The sequence below is a fragment of the Caloenas nicobarica genome, chromosome 1 (assembly GCF_036013445.1).
Source record: "Caloenas nicobarica isolate bCalNic1 chromosome 1, bCalNic1.hap1, whole genome shotgun sequence".
Taxonomy (NCBI): domain Eukaryota; kingdom Metazoa; phylum Chordata; class Aves; order Columbiformes; family Columbidae; genus Caloenas; species Caloenas nicobarica.
Window position 1 is genome coordinate 213,257,470 of NC_088245.1, and position 14,895 is coordinate 213,272,364.

Below are 14,895 nucleotides of genomic sequence, written 5' to 3' on the forward strand. Positions count from 1 at the left end.
AGGTTTAGTGCAAACCCTGGTGCAAAGGCACTGCTGGGTGCAGAGCTGGGATGCCCTATATTTCCAAAATGGGAGCTGTTGCCAAGGATTTTCATGGGGTTATGCCCACCAGGAACAAACTAATATATTACTTCCATGTTATACTAATGGCAATTAATTACACTAATAGCTTTTAGTGCAGCAAACCCCAAAACAGCAATGCAGATGCAATTCAAAATTGAAAATATTTTCTGCAGAGGGCACCCAAGCACATGTGAGTCCTTCGTGAGCATCAGATCTTAGACCAAGATGGGTTTACAGCCTCACAAATGACTGTGGCAGCTCCGAGATAAATGAAATTACAGAGAAGATTTAAAAATAAGCAATTCTGTGAGGTTCGCCAGTTGACAAGATCGATCCCATCATGGTCTTTTGATGGCACCTCTTCCTGGCAGACCTTGGGTCACCAACGTAGAGTGATGCTTTTCCCGTTTTCCTCATTGCTGTTCCCATTTATTTGTATATTTTTAAAATACCACAGTCCATTGGATGCAAAAAGCTGCTTGCCACCACCCTGTGCAGAAAGCAGCGTGTGTGGAAACATAGGGCTGGGGTTTGACACCAGCAGTTCTGAGATGAATCTCCCACTTTTGATGCATGACTTGGATAAAACAGCGGATTCATCTTCTGCAAATGGAAAGTGCAGTGCAGTGAGAGCAACATGCCTTTATAATACTGGTTTTAAAGGCAAAAATCAGCCTAAAAAGTGATCAGCACTTCTATCATGGGTGCAAAGGAGCATGCACCATACTTACTGAGATCCAGAAATGTTTGGTTTGTTCCCAATCTGGGAGATACTGAGGAGCTTCCTAAATCCTTAGCTGTAATCACCACTTTTAATTGCACTGGATGTAAAAGCAGGGACAATATAATCCTTGTTGACAAAGCAATTGCCTGTGTATAGACACCTTTCATTGTAATTTATTTATTTTTTTTCCTAAAGCTGCATTTTCGTTCAGCCATCCCTATCAGCGAGGGCTCCAGTCCCATCCATAAAATGGGTTAGCACAATTTACCTAAAGGCAAGAATGAAATTAAGCAAATCAAGGCAAAGATAGGCAAAAAAACCCCAAACCAAAACAAACCCCAAACCTCAGGGTCCAAGACTCAATAAAGGGCTGCAAACCATTGGATTAAAGCAGCAATCCTGGCAGGAATAATCCTGCTTTTCACTTTACTCCCAGCAGCTGCAGTCGCTGCCTGGTGGGAATTGTTTTTTGTTGTTGTAATTCAGTTTTTGAGTGTGTGAATTTTGGAGGCACCGGGATCGCTGGTTTTATTTGAATTAGGTTCCCAGTGGAAATAATGGCAGCGCAGCTGTGTTGATAAAGCCCCGATGGCTTCGGTTTTGGGGTATTCTTCATGTGGTTAGACAAGACAGTGGATGCAGTTGGGCTGAAAATGGACTTTATTGGGTTCAGAGAATAAAGAGTAAGGAAGGAGGAATGGAGGAAGGAGGGATGGAGGGATGCAGTGAAGAAGGTCAGAGAGAAGGTGGAGGCAAGGCTGGAAAGGAGGGTGGCGACTGGAGGATGGGGTTGGATTTGGGGTTGTGAATTTCCCCTGGTAATAAGAGTTAAGAGGCAGCCAGCAGCTGGCCTTGCAGCAGAAGGGTGTTTGGCAGGGGGGCTGTTTTGGTTTGGTTTTGCATCTGCAAGTCCACAACAAAATATGAAAAAAACCCAGCCAAAATAAAATCATAAAGTTTGTGTATGTGCATGGCTGTGCACGCATATGTGTGTTTGGTTTATTTTTTATCCATAAAAGCCTCACAACAAGGGGAAATGGGTTCCCAGCAGCTCATTAAAGATCTATATGTGCGTTTGTGCACACGGGCGTGTGCACATGTGTATGCAGGGGCTGTATAGGTGTCCAGGTCTGTGTGCACACATGTGCTTGCATATCTGTAAGTCTGTGTGTGCATATGGGTATTGGTGTATCTGTGCTCACAAATGTGTATGTGCACATATATGCGTGTGCTAATATCTGCATGCATGTCTGTATGTAGGTAGGCATAAATGCGTGTGCAAGAATGTACGTGTGTGCATGCGCATCCACATGTGTGTATGCAAGTATCTGTGCATGTGTGTGTGCCTGTGTGTCCATCTGTGTGCAAGTATGTGTATGTGTGTGTGTATCTGAGGGGACGTCTGTATGTGGGTGTGTGTGCACGCACAAGGGTGTGTTTGTGTGTGCAGATGTATGGCTGCGTATGCATGTGCATGTTGCATGTGTGTGTGCTGGTGTACACAAAATATGTGTCACTGTGCCAGTGTGCATTCCTGTTTGAATGTGTGAGTGTATGTGTGTGCAAATGTGTATGTACATGTGTGTCTGTGGGTGCGTGCACATGTATGTGTGCATACGTGTGCATGAATCTGTGTGTGCAGGTAAATGTCTGTGTGTGTTTGTGTGCAGGTATGCAGCTCTGTGTGCATATCTGTGCATGTACATGTGTGTGCATGCCTGTGCATGTCTCTGTACTTATGTGTACATATTTGCGTGCATGTGTATGCCCACATTTGTGCATACAGATGTGCATGTATTGTGTGTGCACGCATGTTCATGTATGGGTTCACACATGTGCATGCAGATGCACATGTGTGCATATGTTCATGTGGTCATATGCGTGTGCAGCACGCATGTCTGTGCTTGCGTACGCACATTTGTGGGCACGTGTGGTGGGACATATGCATGTGCACAGGTGTGTATGCATGCAGATGTGTGCATCTGCGTGGATGTATGGATGCGCATGTGTTTGTGTATGCATTTGTGTGTAAGTGTGAGTGCAGTTCTGCGTGTGGATGGACTTGTCCAGTTTTGTATGTGTTCATGTGTGTGCACATTTGTATGTATGTCTGTGTGCATGTCTGCATGTATGCATCTGTGTGCACATGTGCTTGCATATGTGCATATCTGTGTGCACGTGTGCATGTGCATGCAGCTGTGTATGTGTGTACAGGTGTTTGCATGTGCACACATGTGTATGCATACCTGTGTGCAGGTGTGTGAGTGTGCATATGTATGTACACGTACATAAGTGCATATGTGTGAACATTTGTGCATGTGCACAAACATTTGTGCATGTGCAGCACGCATGTGCATGTGCACAAATGCGTGTGCATGCATGTGCAGTGCGTGTACCTCTGCGAGTGCATACATGTGTGTATGTGCACATATATGTGTGCAGGTGTGTGGACACAGATGTATCTTGTGTGTTTGCATTCATGTGTGTGCACATGTGTGTGCAGGTGTGAGAGCGCACATGCACATATGTGATGCATGTATGTCTGTTCACATATGTCTTTGCATGTGTATTGCATAAATAGGTGCAGGTATGTGTGTGACTACATACATGTGTGTTTGTGCAGGAATGTGTGCACACACACGTGCAGGTGCGTGTGCGCATTGACTGTGCATACGTGCGAATGTGTACGCATGTGGATGTGTGTCCACATGTGCTGGCTTGCATTTGCATGCACACACTTATGTCTGCATGCATGCGTGCAGCGATGAGAGACGATGCACACCGGGACGCAGACAAAGATGCACAAGCAGGCAGAGATCTTGTTCAAGAAGGAGCGCAGAGCCACGCAGAGCAGAGAGCTGAGCCAGGCTGAGGCCTTCTTTATTAGCCATTGACAATTTATAGGATTTACAGATACGGGCCTGGACTAAGATGTTTTATCAATAATTGTTATTAAAAACACACCACACCCAAGTTATGTCGGTTTCAGTTACGTTCCCACTCATTCACAGACCAGGCCCAACGACATTCACACATCACATGTACTTGGGAGCGGTTTTCCAGCCCCAGATACCATTCTCACGAGTCTGGGCTACCACTCTTCACAATTACGACAAACGTACTTCAGCACAACCTGTCCAAAGCCCTTTATATTTTGACTAGTTGCTATGATCTAATTATGTCAGCACTATTTCTTCTTTGACCATCCAGATGGTCATGTTAGTATTGACCTTCCTTTATCATCCAGGTGGCTGGAACTGCACATCTTTGCTTTCCCACATCTTTGCTTTCCCACATCTTTGCTTTCCCACACATGCGTGCGCGCGCGCCGGTGCACGTACACGATTGCACACGCGTGTGTGCACACCTGCATGCGGGTGCATGTGCACGCACGGGCGCGTCTTGCGTGCGTGTGCACAGGTGTGTGCTCACACGTGTGTGTCCCCGCCTCCGCAAAGTCCCGCCCCCCCCCCCCCCCCGCCCCGAATCCCCACCCCCTCCAGTGCAGCGGGGGGCGGGGCGGCGCTGGTCCCCCGGCCGCTCCATCGCTCCGTGCGGCGGCGGCGCGGAGCGGCTGCGCTCCTTGCGCGGGTGCGCTCCTTTGCGCGGGGTGGTGGAGAGGCGGGGGGGGCCGCCATGGCGTGGCCCTGCATCACCCGCGCTTGCTGCATCGCCCGTTTCTGGAACCAGCTGGACAAGGCGGATATCGCCGTCCCTCTCGTTTTTACCAAATATTCGGAGGCCACCGAGCATCCCCTCGCCCCCGCTCCTCCCCCGCGCCCCGCCGCCCCCATCGATACCCAGCCCGGCGGCGAAGCGGCGGGTGGTGCGGGGGGGGAACCGGCTCCCGGTTCGACCCGACCCGGCCCGGCCCCGCACTCCTCACCCCCGGCCGATTCGGTGATGCGACACGACTACAAACCCTGGAAGGTTCAACGACCGGAGCCGAGCTGCAAACCCAAAAGCGAGTATCAGCCCTCGGATACACCCTTCGAGAAGGAGACGCAGTATCAGAAGGATTTCCGTGCCTGGCCCATCCCCAAACGGGGTGACCATCCCTGGATCCCCAAACCGGGACCTTCCCCCGTCCTCGCTTTGGACCGCGGGTCCCCCGAGAAACCAGCCCAGGAGAAGCGACGGAAGGTGCTTCCCGGTGCCGAGAAAAAGGAGGAAGACCCCGAGGTGGAGGATGAGCATCATCCCAAAGCGGTGCGGGCCGGGGATGGGCGAGAGAAGGGTCGGAAGAAGGCGGAGGAGCCGGGCGGGCAGCAGCCGGACGCGGGCAGGGGCAGGGCGGCCGCCGATGCTCTCAACAGGCAGATCAAGGAGGAGGTGGCAGCGGGGGTCAGCTCGTCCTACAGGTGAGACCCCCCTCCCAGTCCCCAAATCCCGACCCCCAACCCTTCTCCTGTCGCCTCTTGCCCATTCCTGGGAGGGACATCCCACCCTGTGAAGTGGGGGAATGCGGCTTTGAAGCGTTTGGGGGGGTGGTTTTGCTGGTCTCCTGCCTTGCAAGCGGGGGGTGTATTTAAAATTCCCCACCTCTCTGGGTGGCATCGATGCGGCGTGGGTAGGTGCTGTGCAGGTAGTGAATCCACGGATCTTTTTTACCGTGTGGGTTTGGAGCAGCTTGGGGTCTTCCCCACCCCGCCGCAGCCCAAAATTCAAAGGCATCCACCACCTCGGAGAGGTTTGGGTCGCTTCCCAGGGATGTGCAAGTCTCCACTGGTCCTTTCCAAGCGCATCCCTGGCTACAGGGATCCAACCTAAAGGACCAGCGTCCCGGGGGTCCCACGCCCAGGAGCGTCCCACGCCCAGGAGGTTCCCATGCAGCGCCCAGGGCCCGTAGCATCCCCGAGACAAAGCGTCCCAGGGACACGGCGGGATGCGGGTGACGTGCATCCTAGGCCGCTTGGGTGGGGCAGCCTTCGGATGCTGCCATGTTTAACGCAGCACAGCACGGAGGGGTGGCATATCCCTCTGTTGTCCCCCTCCTATCATCCCCCCACCCCGGGCTAAAAAAGAGGTGCCCTTATTTCACCCCAGAAGAGATCTCATTTGGGATTCAGAGCACAAAACTCCTTGCTGCGAGATGCTGTTGTTGTTATTTCTCTCCGGGCGAAGGGGGTTGGATGTGTTACAAATACAAAACAAAAGTGATGGGGTGGCTGCCCCACTCATACGTTTGCAAGGGGGATTTGCTGTGATTGTGTTTTCCAGAGCTTTCTTTGGCAGAACCCAATGCTGCCGAGGCTGGGGTGGAGGTGGCATAGAGCAAAGCTGGTGTTTGTTGTGACAAAAGTGTAATTGCAGCCTTTTTGCTTCTCCCCGTACCCATAGGAATGCCAAGGCGTTTATGGTATTACAAGAATGATGGATTTTTCCTCCTCAGGGGGGTTTAGAGGTGACACCCTGCCATCAAACAGGAAGTAAATTAATGTAGATTTAAAATGCACCTGGGTTTTCACTCCTGTGTCCCACCGGTGACTGTGTGGCACGGCAGACCTGGCAATCATCTTCTTTCCCATGTCCCCGGGAGGGAAATGGTTCAAGCAGTGAGATTTTTATTTTTACTGTAGTTCAGTGTAATCTCTTGCTGGGGATGCGAGTGATGCTGTGGGCTCAGGTACATCCAGGTGTGACGCTGGTTGGCTGAGATACAAGAGAATGGCCAGGGATTATCAGGATCTCTGTTTTGCAGGGGTGGAGAGTGTGGGAAAAGGGTTTTCCAGAAGTGACACAGTCCTTTAATATGCTTTGACCAGCTGTGATCTTAGACTCCATTTTTTTGTCTGGTCATCTTGCAAGGTCTCATGTTGGTGATGGCAGGACTAAAGAAGTCCTGGAGCTGGAAAGCTGTCGTGTTGCTCTCTTCCACTGGTGCAAAGGATAATTAGACTTATTTCCTTGCATATTTAAATGCAGATTGCTCACTCTCCCATCCCGCCATGTACCATCCCTCCTGTCTTCGACAGCAAATCCATTCGACCACCGTTGCAGCAGACTGGGCTGGGCTGGGTTTGCTCCACAAGCAAAGAGGTTGGGTTGGCTCAGATGTTAAACCCAAGAGAAACACGAAGGCTTCAGCCTTCCTTGTGTTGCTCCTCATTTTTCAGGACACCCTTAGGGCTTCTCTTTGCCCTTAGATCCTCATCTGCTCTCCCACTTACATGTTTTTTTCTTCCTTGCAGCGTATTGCAAGAGGAGTGTTTGCTCTGACGCTCAGCCCTGGGGCATAAGCGGCTCTTCATTAATGCATAAGTGATGTTGTGGCTAATTGTTCTCATTTTCTGTTCAAATTAGGCATCTCGTAAGTGTTGTTTATTGTTTGGGTTCTTTTGAAAAGCCAAATTCTCCAAATCCCTATTAGTGTTGAGAACCTCGCTGTTCACAGAAGTCCATACTGGAAACATCTCCAAGGATGAAGATTATTTGGGCAACCTTTTGGGCTCACCCAGCAGCCAAAATTATCTCCTACTGACCTTTTACTAGAGAGGAGCAAGGATGGCTCGCATGGGGCTTGTCCTCCGTGGCTTCTGCTGGGCTTGTGCATGGATGAAAGTTTCCCAGGAGCAAGGAGAGATTTCCTTACAGCCCTCTGCCACTGCTGCAAATCAGCGTAATGTGATACTCCAGGGCTGGGAAACAATTCCTTGGAGAAACCAAGGAGCACAGCAGGAGTGATTTTTAAACTCACTCTGTCCCCTTTAATATTATTTCCAGGTAAGGGAACAGACCACGGGATAATGTAAGCAACTAGCCCAAGGTCATCAGGGAAGTCCATGCTAAAGGGGGAAATTCCCCTTTCTAACCTCTTCATACTAAAACAAATGAATATTGAATGTTACCTGGTGGTGTTGGTGCCAGCGGCTGAACATGAGCCAGCGTGTGCCCAGGTGGCCAAGAGGCCACCAGCATCCTGGCTGGGACCAGCACTGGTGTGGCCAGCAGGCCCAGGGCAGTGACCGTCCTGTGCTGGGCACTGGGGAGGCCAAACCGCGAATCCTGGGGGCAGTTTTGGGCCCCTCACCACAAGAAAGTCCTTGAGGTGCTGGAGCGAGTTGAGAGAAGGGAACGGAGCTGGGGAAGGGGCTGGAGCACAAGGGTGATGGGAGCGGCTGAGGGAGCTGGGGGTTCAGCTGGAGAACAGGAGCTGAGGGGAGACCTTCTGATCTCTGAGCTGCCTGAAAGGAGCTTGGAGCCAGGGGGGTCGGGCTCTGCTCCCCAGGAACAAGCGCCAGGACCAGAGGAAACGGCCTCAAGTTGCGCCAGGGGAGGTTGAGGTTGGATGTGGGGAACAATTTCTTCCCCAAAGGGCTGTGGGGCATTGGAACAGGCTGCCCAGGGCAGTGCTGGAGTCACCATCCCTGGAAGAGTTGGGCAGACGGAGATGAGGTTCTCAGGACATGGGGCAGTGCCAGGGGTGGGGGAACGGTTGGACTCGATGATGTTGAGGGTCTCTTCCAACCAAAATGATTCTGTGATTCTATGATTGTGGAGATCATGGGCCTGTGACCTTCTCCCAGGTCTGCCCGGACCTACAGAGCAGGGGTGATGCCCAGTGGTGATGTCCACAGGGCATGGAGGCTTCTCCCAGCCCGAGGGATGGACAATTTGTTTGCATGAGTGTTTGAGCCCAGAAACCTTCAGCGAGGTCAGAGCAGCAATGTCAGGGCTGTGCACATCTGTAAGAAACTGCCTGTTCCCAGAGATCCTACAGAATAAACAGGATTTATTTACATTATTTATTTACAGTATTCATAGTATTTATATTATTTCTATTTTTATATTTTCTACATTTGTATTATTTGTATTTATATATCCCTGCATTTATATGTTTTATATATTTACATTTTATCTATTTATTAAATATCTATTTCTATATAGGATTTATTTATGTACTTATGCCCAAATAAATCCCTTTGGCAAACCAAGGGAAACAATGGCAGGACAAGCTCATTCCTAATGGTCTCCAAAAGTTAAGTGGCTCCCAGGACAATGTCTGGTTTGAAGCCACTGGTAACCAGTAGGTTTGAAGGTGATCAAGTCGTTCATGATGGCATCTGCTTGCCGATTAGTGCCCTGTGACTATTCCTCTTTGGCTGTGGGGAAACTGAGGCAGGGGGGCTGAGTGACCTACCACTGTGCATCAAGACAAGAGCTGGGGTCAGAGTACAGCTCCAGGGCATCGTTCTCCTGTTTGCTGTTGTTCTTCTGAGGTCAAGGTGCTGGAAGCCACCACTGTGACCAGGCGTGCTCTGGTGTGGCACAGGTTCCAGCACCGAGGTGCTTCTTGCTTCAGTTTCCCTCCCCAAAGCTGCTCAAGCAACACTACAGGAGCAGGTTGCATCTCCCTTCACTGCCTCTTCCTTCCTGCTTCTGGTGGTGGCCCGAGGGGCCAAGTAAGGACCAGGGCATCCTCCAGCGAGTAGGAACACCAGGCTGATGTGGCTACTTTGACTTGTACATACGAGTCAGGACCCAGCCTGGTGGCTTTTCAGCTCCTTGGAAAGCTGTTGCTGCTGAATGGAACCCTTTCTTCTTCAACCATGTGGTGTCCCATTGGAGGATCTGGTGGCATCATTGAGGGTTTGGTCTGTATTGGGCACAGAGGTGGCCCTGGTGACTCCGGTACTTGAGTTTTTGGGGGGTAATTTTGCACTTGAACTCCTGGAAGGGATGAGCAGAGCTTTCCTCTTTGCTGCACTGAAGGATGGAGGGGATGGGGGTTGACCCTGGGGATCTGGGACCAGAGAGAGGAGGTGATAAAATGTGCAGACAGTGGCATTTGCTGGTGGAAGTTGAACAATTAGAAGCACATTTGGCAAAAATGCAAGAAGTAATGTACGTTTTCCATTTTTGTTTGAAAATGATGGGGAAATGTTAGAATTTGGTGTTTCCTGGGTATTTTTTCCCTTTCTTTGTCTTGCATTCTTCTCCTTTTGTTACTTTTTTTTCCCTGAAGAGAAAAAGATAGAAAAGGGAAAGGGGAAATTTCACCCCCTTTGCAGACTGTCAAAATGAGTAGCAAGGCAATTAATTTTCCCCAGAGAATATTGCAAAACCTAGATTTCAAGTTCTTCACCAAAAAGATATATATTTTTTTTAACCAAGGCAATTATTTCTTTTCCCCACCAATTTCCTTTCCTATCAGAGGAAACAAAACAAGAAAGAAATGGAAAATTTTGGACTGCCTCTAGTATTAATGAATTGCCTGTTGCTAATGTTACTGTCATTCATCTCAAGCCCTGGAGCTACTAAAGATACGGAGAAAATGAGAATTTGTAGTAGCTATAGAGATGAATGAGTCAGTACTGGAGACTTGCTGTGTATTTTTATGAGATAGAGAGGAGCTAAATTAGGGAGGGATGTCCATGCAGGAGGGCTGGAGCAGGCTGCAGATTCACTAAAGGAGATTCAGGCCAGACATGAGGAAGAAATTGTTGGCCCTGAGGGTGGTGAGAGCCTGTCCCAGGTTGGCCAGAGAGGTGGTGGATGAACCATCCCTGGAGACATCCCAGGCCAGGCTGGACGGGGCTCTGAGCAACCTGAGCTGGTGCAGATGTCCCTGCTCATGGCAGGGGTTGGACTGAATGAGCTTTGAAGGTCTCTTCCAACCCAAACAATGATTCTATAATTTTATCTAATGTAATCTTGAAAATCTCCAGTGGAGGACATGTCCCATCTCAGTGAGACACTTGGTAACACTGGCTCGTGCTGTCAGGTTTACCCAACTCGGTGGGAAATTTTCCATTGCCTTCTGAAAATTCTGATCAGATCTACAGGCTGCATCTGTCCTGGTAAATTAAACAGTTCCAGAACATGTTCCTGGGCATGAGGACATGGTCATCTACATTCTTCCGTTGTTGAAACACGCCCTAGCCCTCTTCCCAGGCTCATTTGAGAGTGGGGACAGGCCAAGAACTGATCCCACTGAGCAGCTTGGGTGCAACCACCTTATTTTGGGGGCTAAAGGGGTCTAATAGTGTGGGTGTAGAGAATGTTCCTAGGCAAATTTCATTTCCCAGTGTCATTTCAGCTACGAATTCCCAAGTTGGATGAAAGTGCCACAAGCAAATGCATCCAATTTTGCCCTCATCTGGAAGGGAAGGAACAAGATGTTTTCTTCCATCCGGAAAAGACTGCTTAGGTAGATTTTTGGCAGCTTTGGCTAAGGCTGAGCTCTGGCTCAGCAGTTACTTGATACGTACCTTTAGCAGCAGGAGGAGACACGGTGTCTGCTGATACCACAAAGACTGGTCGTATGAGTATGTAATAGCCATGTGTGGAGGAAGCTCTTGTATTTCCTAAGAAACGAAGAAGATGGAGATGGGTGTTGCAGACAGGCAGCAATCCTGCCATGCTCTGTGTCTTGATCTCCTCTGAGTATAGTCCACCAGCTGAGAAAGGCTCTTGGTGGTAACTCCAAGCTGGAGATCACGGAATCCCAGGATGGTTGTGGTTGGAAGGGACCTCTGGAGATCATCCAGTCCAACCCACCTGCTAAAGCAGGGTCACCAGAGCAGATCACACAGGAATGTGTCCAGGTGGGTTTGAATGTTTCCAGAGAAGGAGACTCCACCACCTCTCTGGGCAGCCTGGTCCGGGGCTCTGGCAGAAGAAGTTTCTCCTCATGGAGAACATGGAACCTCCCATGTTTCGGTCTGTGCCCATTGCCCCTCACCCTGTCGTTGGGCACCACTGAAAAGAGTCTGGTCCACCCTCTTGAGACCCACCCTTCAGATATTTATAATCATAAATAAGGTCCCTCTCAGCTTCTTTTCTCCAGGCTGAACAGCCCCAGCTCTCTGAGTCTTTAACCATAAGATGCTCCAGACCTCTCATCATCTTTGCAGCTCTCCACCGGACTCTCTCCAGTGCTTCCTTGTCCTTCTTAAACTAGGGAGCCCAGAACTGAACACAGTACTGCAGATACTTGGTAGTATCTCCAAGTTGAAGTATTTCCCAACATATTCCCTGCAATCACATTAAGGTGGACACTATCCAGCCCCAAAAGCCAACTGGGAGCTGCTCAACAGTGTGGGCAATACTGAATTTTGCTGCTTTGACTGTGTGCAACGTGGAGCTGGGCTGTGCATGCCATAGGACAGGCTTGAGCAGGAGGAGGTGGAGGAGGGGGAGGTGGCATTCAGACGAGGGACTCAATGTACCTGAGCAATTTTTGCTCTGCTCCTGCTCAGATGTGTCACCTCAGCAGGGACCTTTAAGCACTCAAGACTGGATGGGACCATCTGAACCAGTAAGTCCAATCATAAGTACCTCCTTATTTAGTCTTTACAACTAACCTCGGAAACTCCGCCTCAGAAAAAGCGAATTTTCAGTTGCACGATGCCAGCTGGAAGGGTGTGCCAAGACCTCAGTCTCCGATGGTTTGCAACCATCATCTCATTTCCAGTCTGAGTGAATGGACAGGTTATATATTCTGCTGTTTTGTTGGCACTGCATTGCTTAGTGCTTTTCTCCTATCTGGAGGTCACTGCCCAGTGTCTCCATGTACCATGTCCACTAGCAAGTCAAAGTTTCTTGGTCTCCTTTTTACTCCTTGTATTGACCATTTGTCTCCAGCTCTTCCTAGATGAAATCACACTTTTTTAAAAACAGATGCAAACTGTCACTCTTTGGAGATGAGATCTCCATTTCTGCTGAGATTCCCATGTCATGTTTGTGGGCATTACAGGTACATCATGAATCCCTCGCTCCCCTTTGATAACCAGGACCTGCACACTGTTCTCCTGCTTAGGCAATTCCAGCCGTGAAGCTCCCCTCCTATAGCAAAAAATCCTGGTGATTAATACTGAGCCTAGAATTTAGTACTAATAATTTTCATCCCATTTTGAACATGGCAGTCAAGGTCAATCCCTTTCTTCCTCTGTAATATCCCGATCCTCCTTCATATCGGTGCTGCCTACAACGTTGTGCCATTAGGAGGTCTCATCACTGTTGTCCTACTTTTTTTGTGCCAAAGCCAACCTTAAAAACATTAAACACTGCTAACCTCTTTCCAGGCTGCAGCTCAGCCTTCCAACACTCATCACTGTCATTTCCCTTGCCCAGTTTTCCCATTCTGCTGATGTTCATGTTCACTGGTGTAATTAATAATATCCTACGTGGCCCTGTAGCAAATGCTTTACTGACACCAGGTAGATTTTCACATTTCTTTTGCCTGCTAAATCAGTTATTCTATCAAAGGACATGTCAAACACTTTTCCTTCTCCCCTCCCAGTCACTGCCATGTCTGTTTAGACCACCAGCTTCTCCTGGATGCAGGAGCAGATGCTGTGGAACAGACTCCAATTTCACTTGACAGCTTCAAGCTACCACTGTAACACAAACAATAAATAAAGAGATGAGGAGAGGGATCAGCTAATTTAGACAGCAGGACTTTCCCCGTCCGTCCTTTGCCAAATAAATCACGAACAGCCATTGTAAATTTGTCTTCTCTCACATTTAGAGCCTGATCTTTGCTTTTCCCGTCTCCTACCGGCTGAACAAGCCTTCACTTTCTAAGCACTTTTGCACTTTACCCTACATCAATCTCACTTTTCTTTGCTCTTAGCTGAACATGTTCATAGCACTAATGCTGAGATCTCCAAATAAACTTTGCTGCACCAGAGCAAGAGCATGGATGCTGTCCTGCAAGCGTGACCATCAGCACCAGCCAGGAGGGAAAAAAAGGCAGTTTTAGGAAAGTTTTATAGGATGGAAATTTTATTTCTCTTGATTTATAACTCAGCATTCTGGCTATCCTTCTGATGTCCTTTAGATTTATATATATATATATATACACACACATACATATGCACACAGACAAGCCAAGCTGTTCACCAAGTTACTGCTTTAACCTCCAACTCATCTCTCCTCCCCAAGTCCAACGTTGCAAGTGCCATATCGCAAACACATTTTGCTTTCTATTAATAGCTCCTTTTGCTCAAACGGTGCCTTCACCTGAAGGAACCTCGCAGCACTTTGCAAACACGGTGTGAATACAGAGAAACTCTTGCTGCTTTGAGGACTCAGCTGCAAGTTGTGCTGCTGAGGCTACAAAACGGGGTGTTTTGGTGCTGGGAAGGTGGAGAGGCTGCCTTTTTTTTTCTGATTTTTTTTTTAATTTTTATTTTTGGTGGAGCTCTAATTCAGTTTTGAGAAGGAGGGTGCGTTTGAGGGATGTTCTCAGATTGACAGGTGGGTTGTCTGAAACAATATGCTGCTCATGCCTGGAAAGAATGGGACTGGCCCCATCTGTAAAAATCACTGCAGCTCCTGTAACACCAGCAGAATTACCTGGGGGAGAGGATATGACCCTCGGGCAGCTGCACAAAAAGAGACCGTGAAAAGGGGAAATTTAAGCAGTGGTCCTAGGGCAGCAGCTTGTTTCAGAAAGCACTTTACACCACTGTGCATTGGAACAGGGAAACAAATATTCCTGCATCACGACCCACCTGTGATTTGCAGCTGGGGACGATGCTGCGTGGTGCAAAACAAGGGGGTGATGAGCAGTGTACCCAAGGCAGGGATGAGCTGGTATTGGGGTACAGCCCAGGGACCCCAGTATCCCCATCCATCTGCAGAGACTCACAAGGGTCTACAGGCTGCAATTCAGGAGCACAAAATAATATCCTCAGCAGGGATTTTTATTAATAATTTGATTATCATGAAAGCGCTGCCCAGCTTGTCTTTGCTGCCAGCAGATTTGTAAAACCGTGCCGTTTAACTGCTGCGTGGCTGCTTAACACTAGGCTTTACATTCATCTGGTTTTAACCCTAAAAATACCGTCACAGAGCTGTAAATGAACCATTTTGGCATCGGTTACTCCATATCGACTGTACAGGCAAGGAAATTCAGGATGATGTGAGCCACGGGCTGGCTCTCGGCATCCCTGCATCCATCCATAGGACTGCAGTCCTCTTTCTCCTGCATAGCAACATCCTTCTCATGTCAATTAGCTCTTGCACGGTGTTTATCCACCCAACCTTGCAGGTGCTGTCTCCGAAAGCGTCCAGAGATTTCTCACCGAAATATTTTGCAAGGTCGCTGATGTTACTTGGCTGCTGCTTTACTTTCCTTGTTCTTTAAAAGGGCTGAAGGT

The 14,895-nt window shown here is 48.9% G+C and overlaps 1 protein-coding gene across 1 annotated transcript in view; it reads left to right on the forward strand.

The window, feature by feature from the left end:
• The first annotated feature begins 4,423 nt into the window (after positions 1 to 4,423).
• Positions 4,424 to 14,895, forward strand: part of MAP6 (microtubule associated protein 6) — a 44,539-nt gene continuing 34,067 nt past the window's right edge. The window contains exon 1 of the mRNA XM_065658483.1: positions 4,424 to 5,148. Within this exon, the coding sequence (XP_065514555.1) occupies positions 4,424 to 5,148 (725 nt within the window). The remainder of the gene's footprint in view (positions 5,149 to 14,895) is intronic.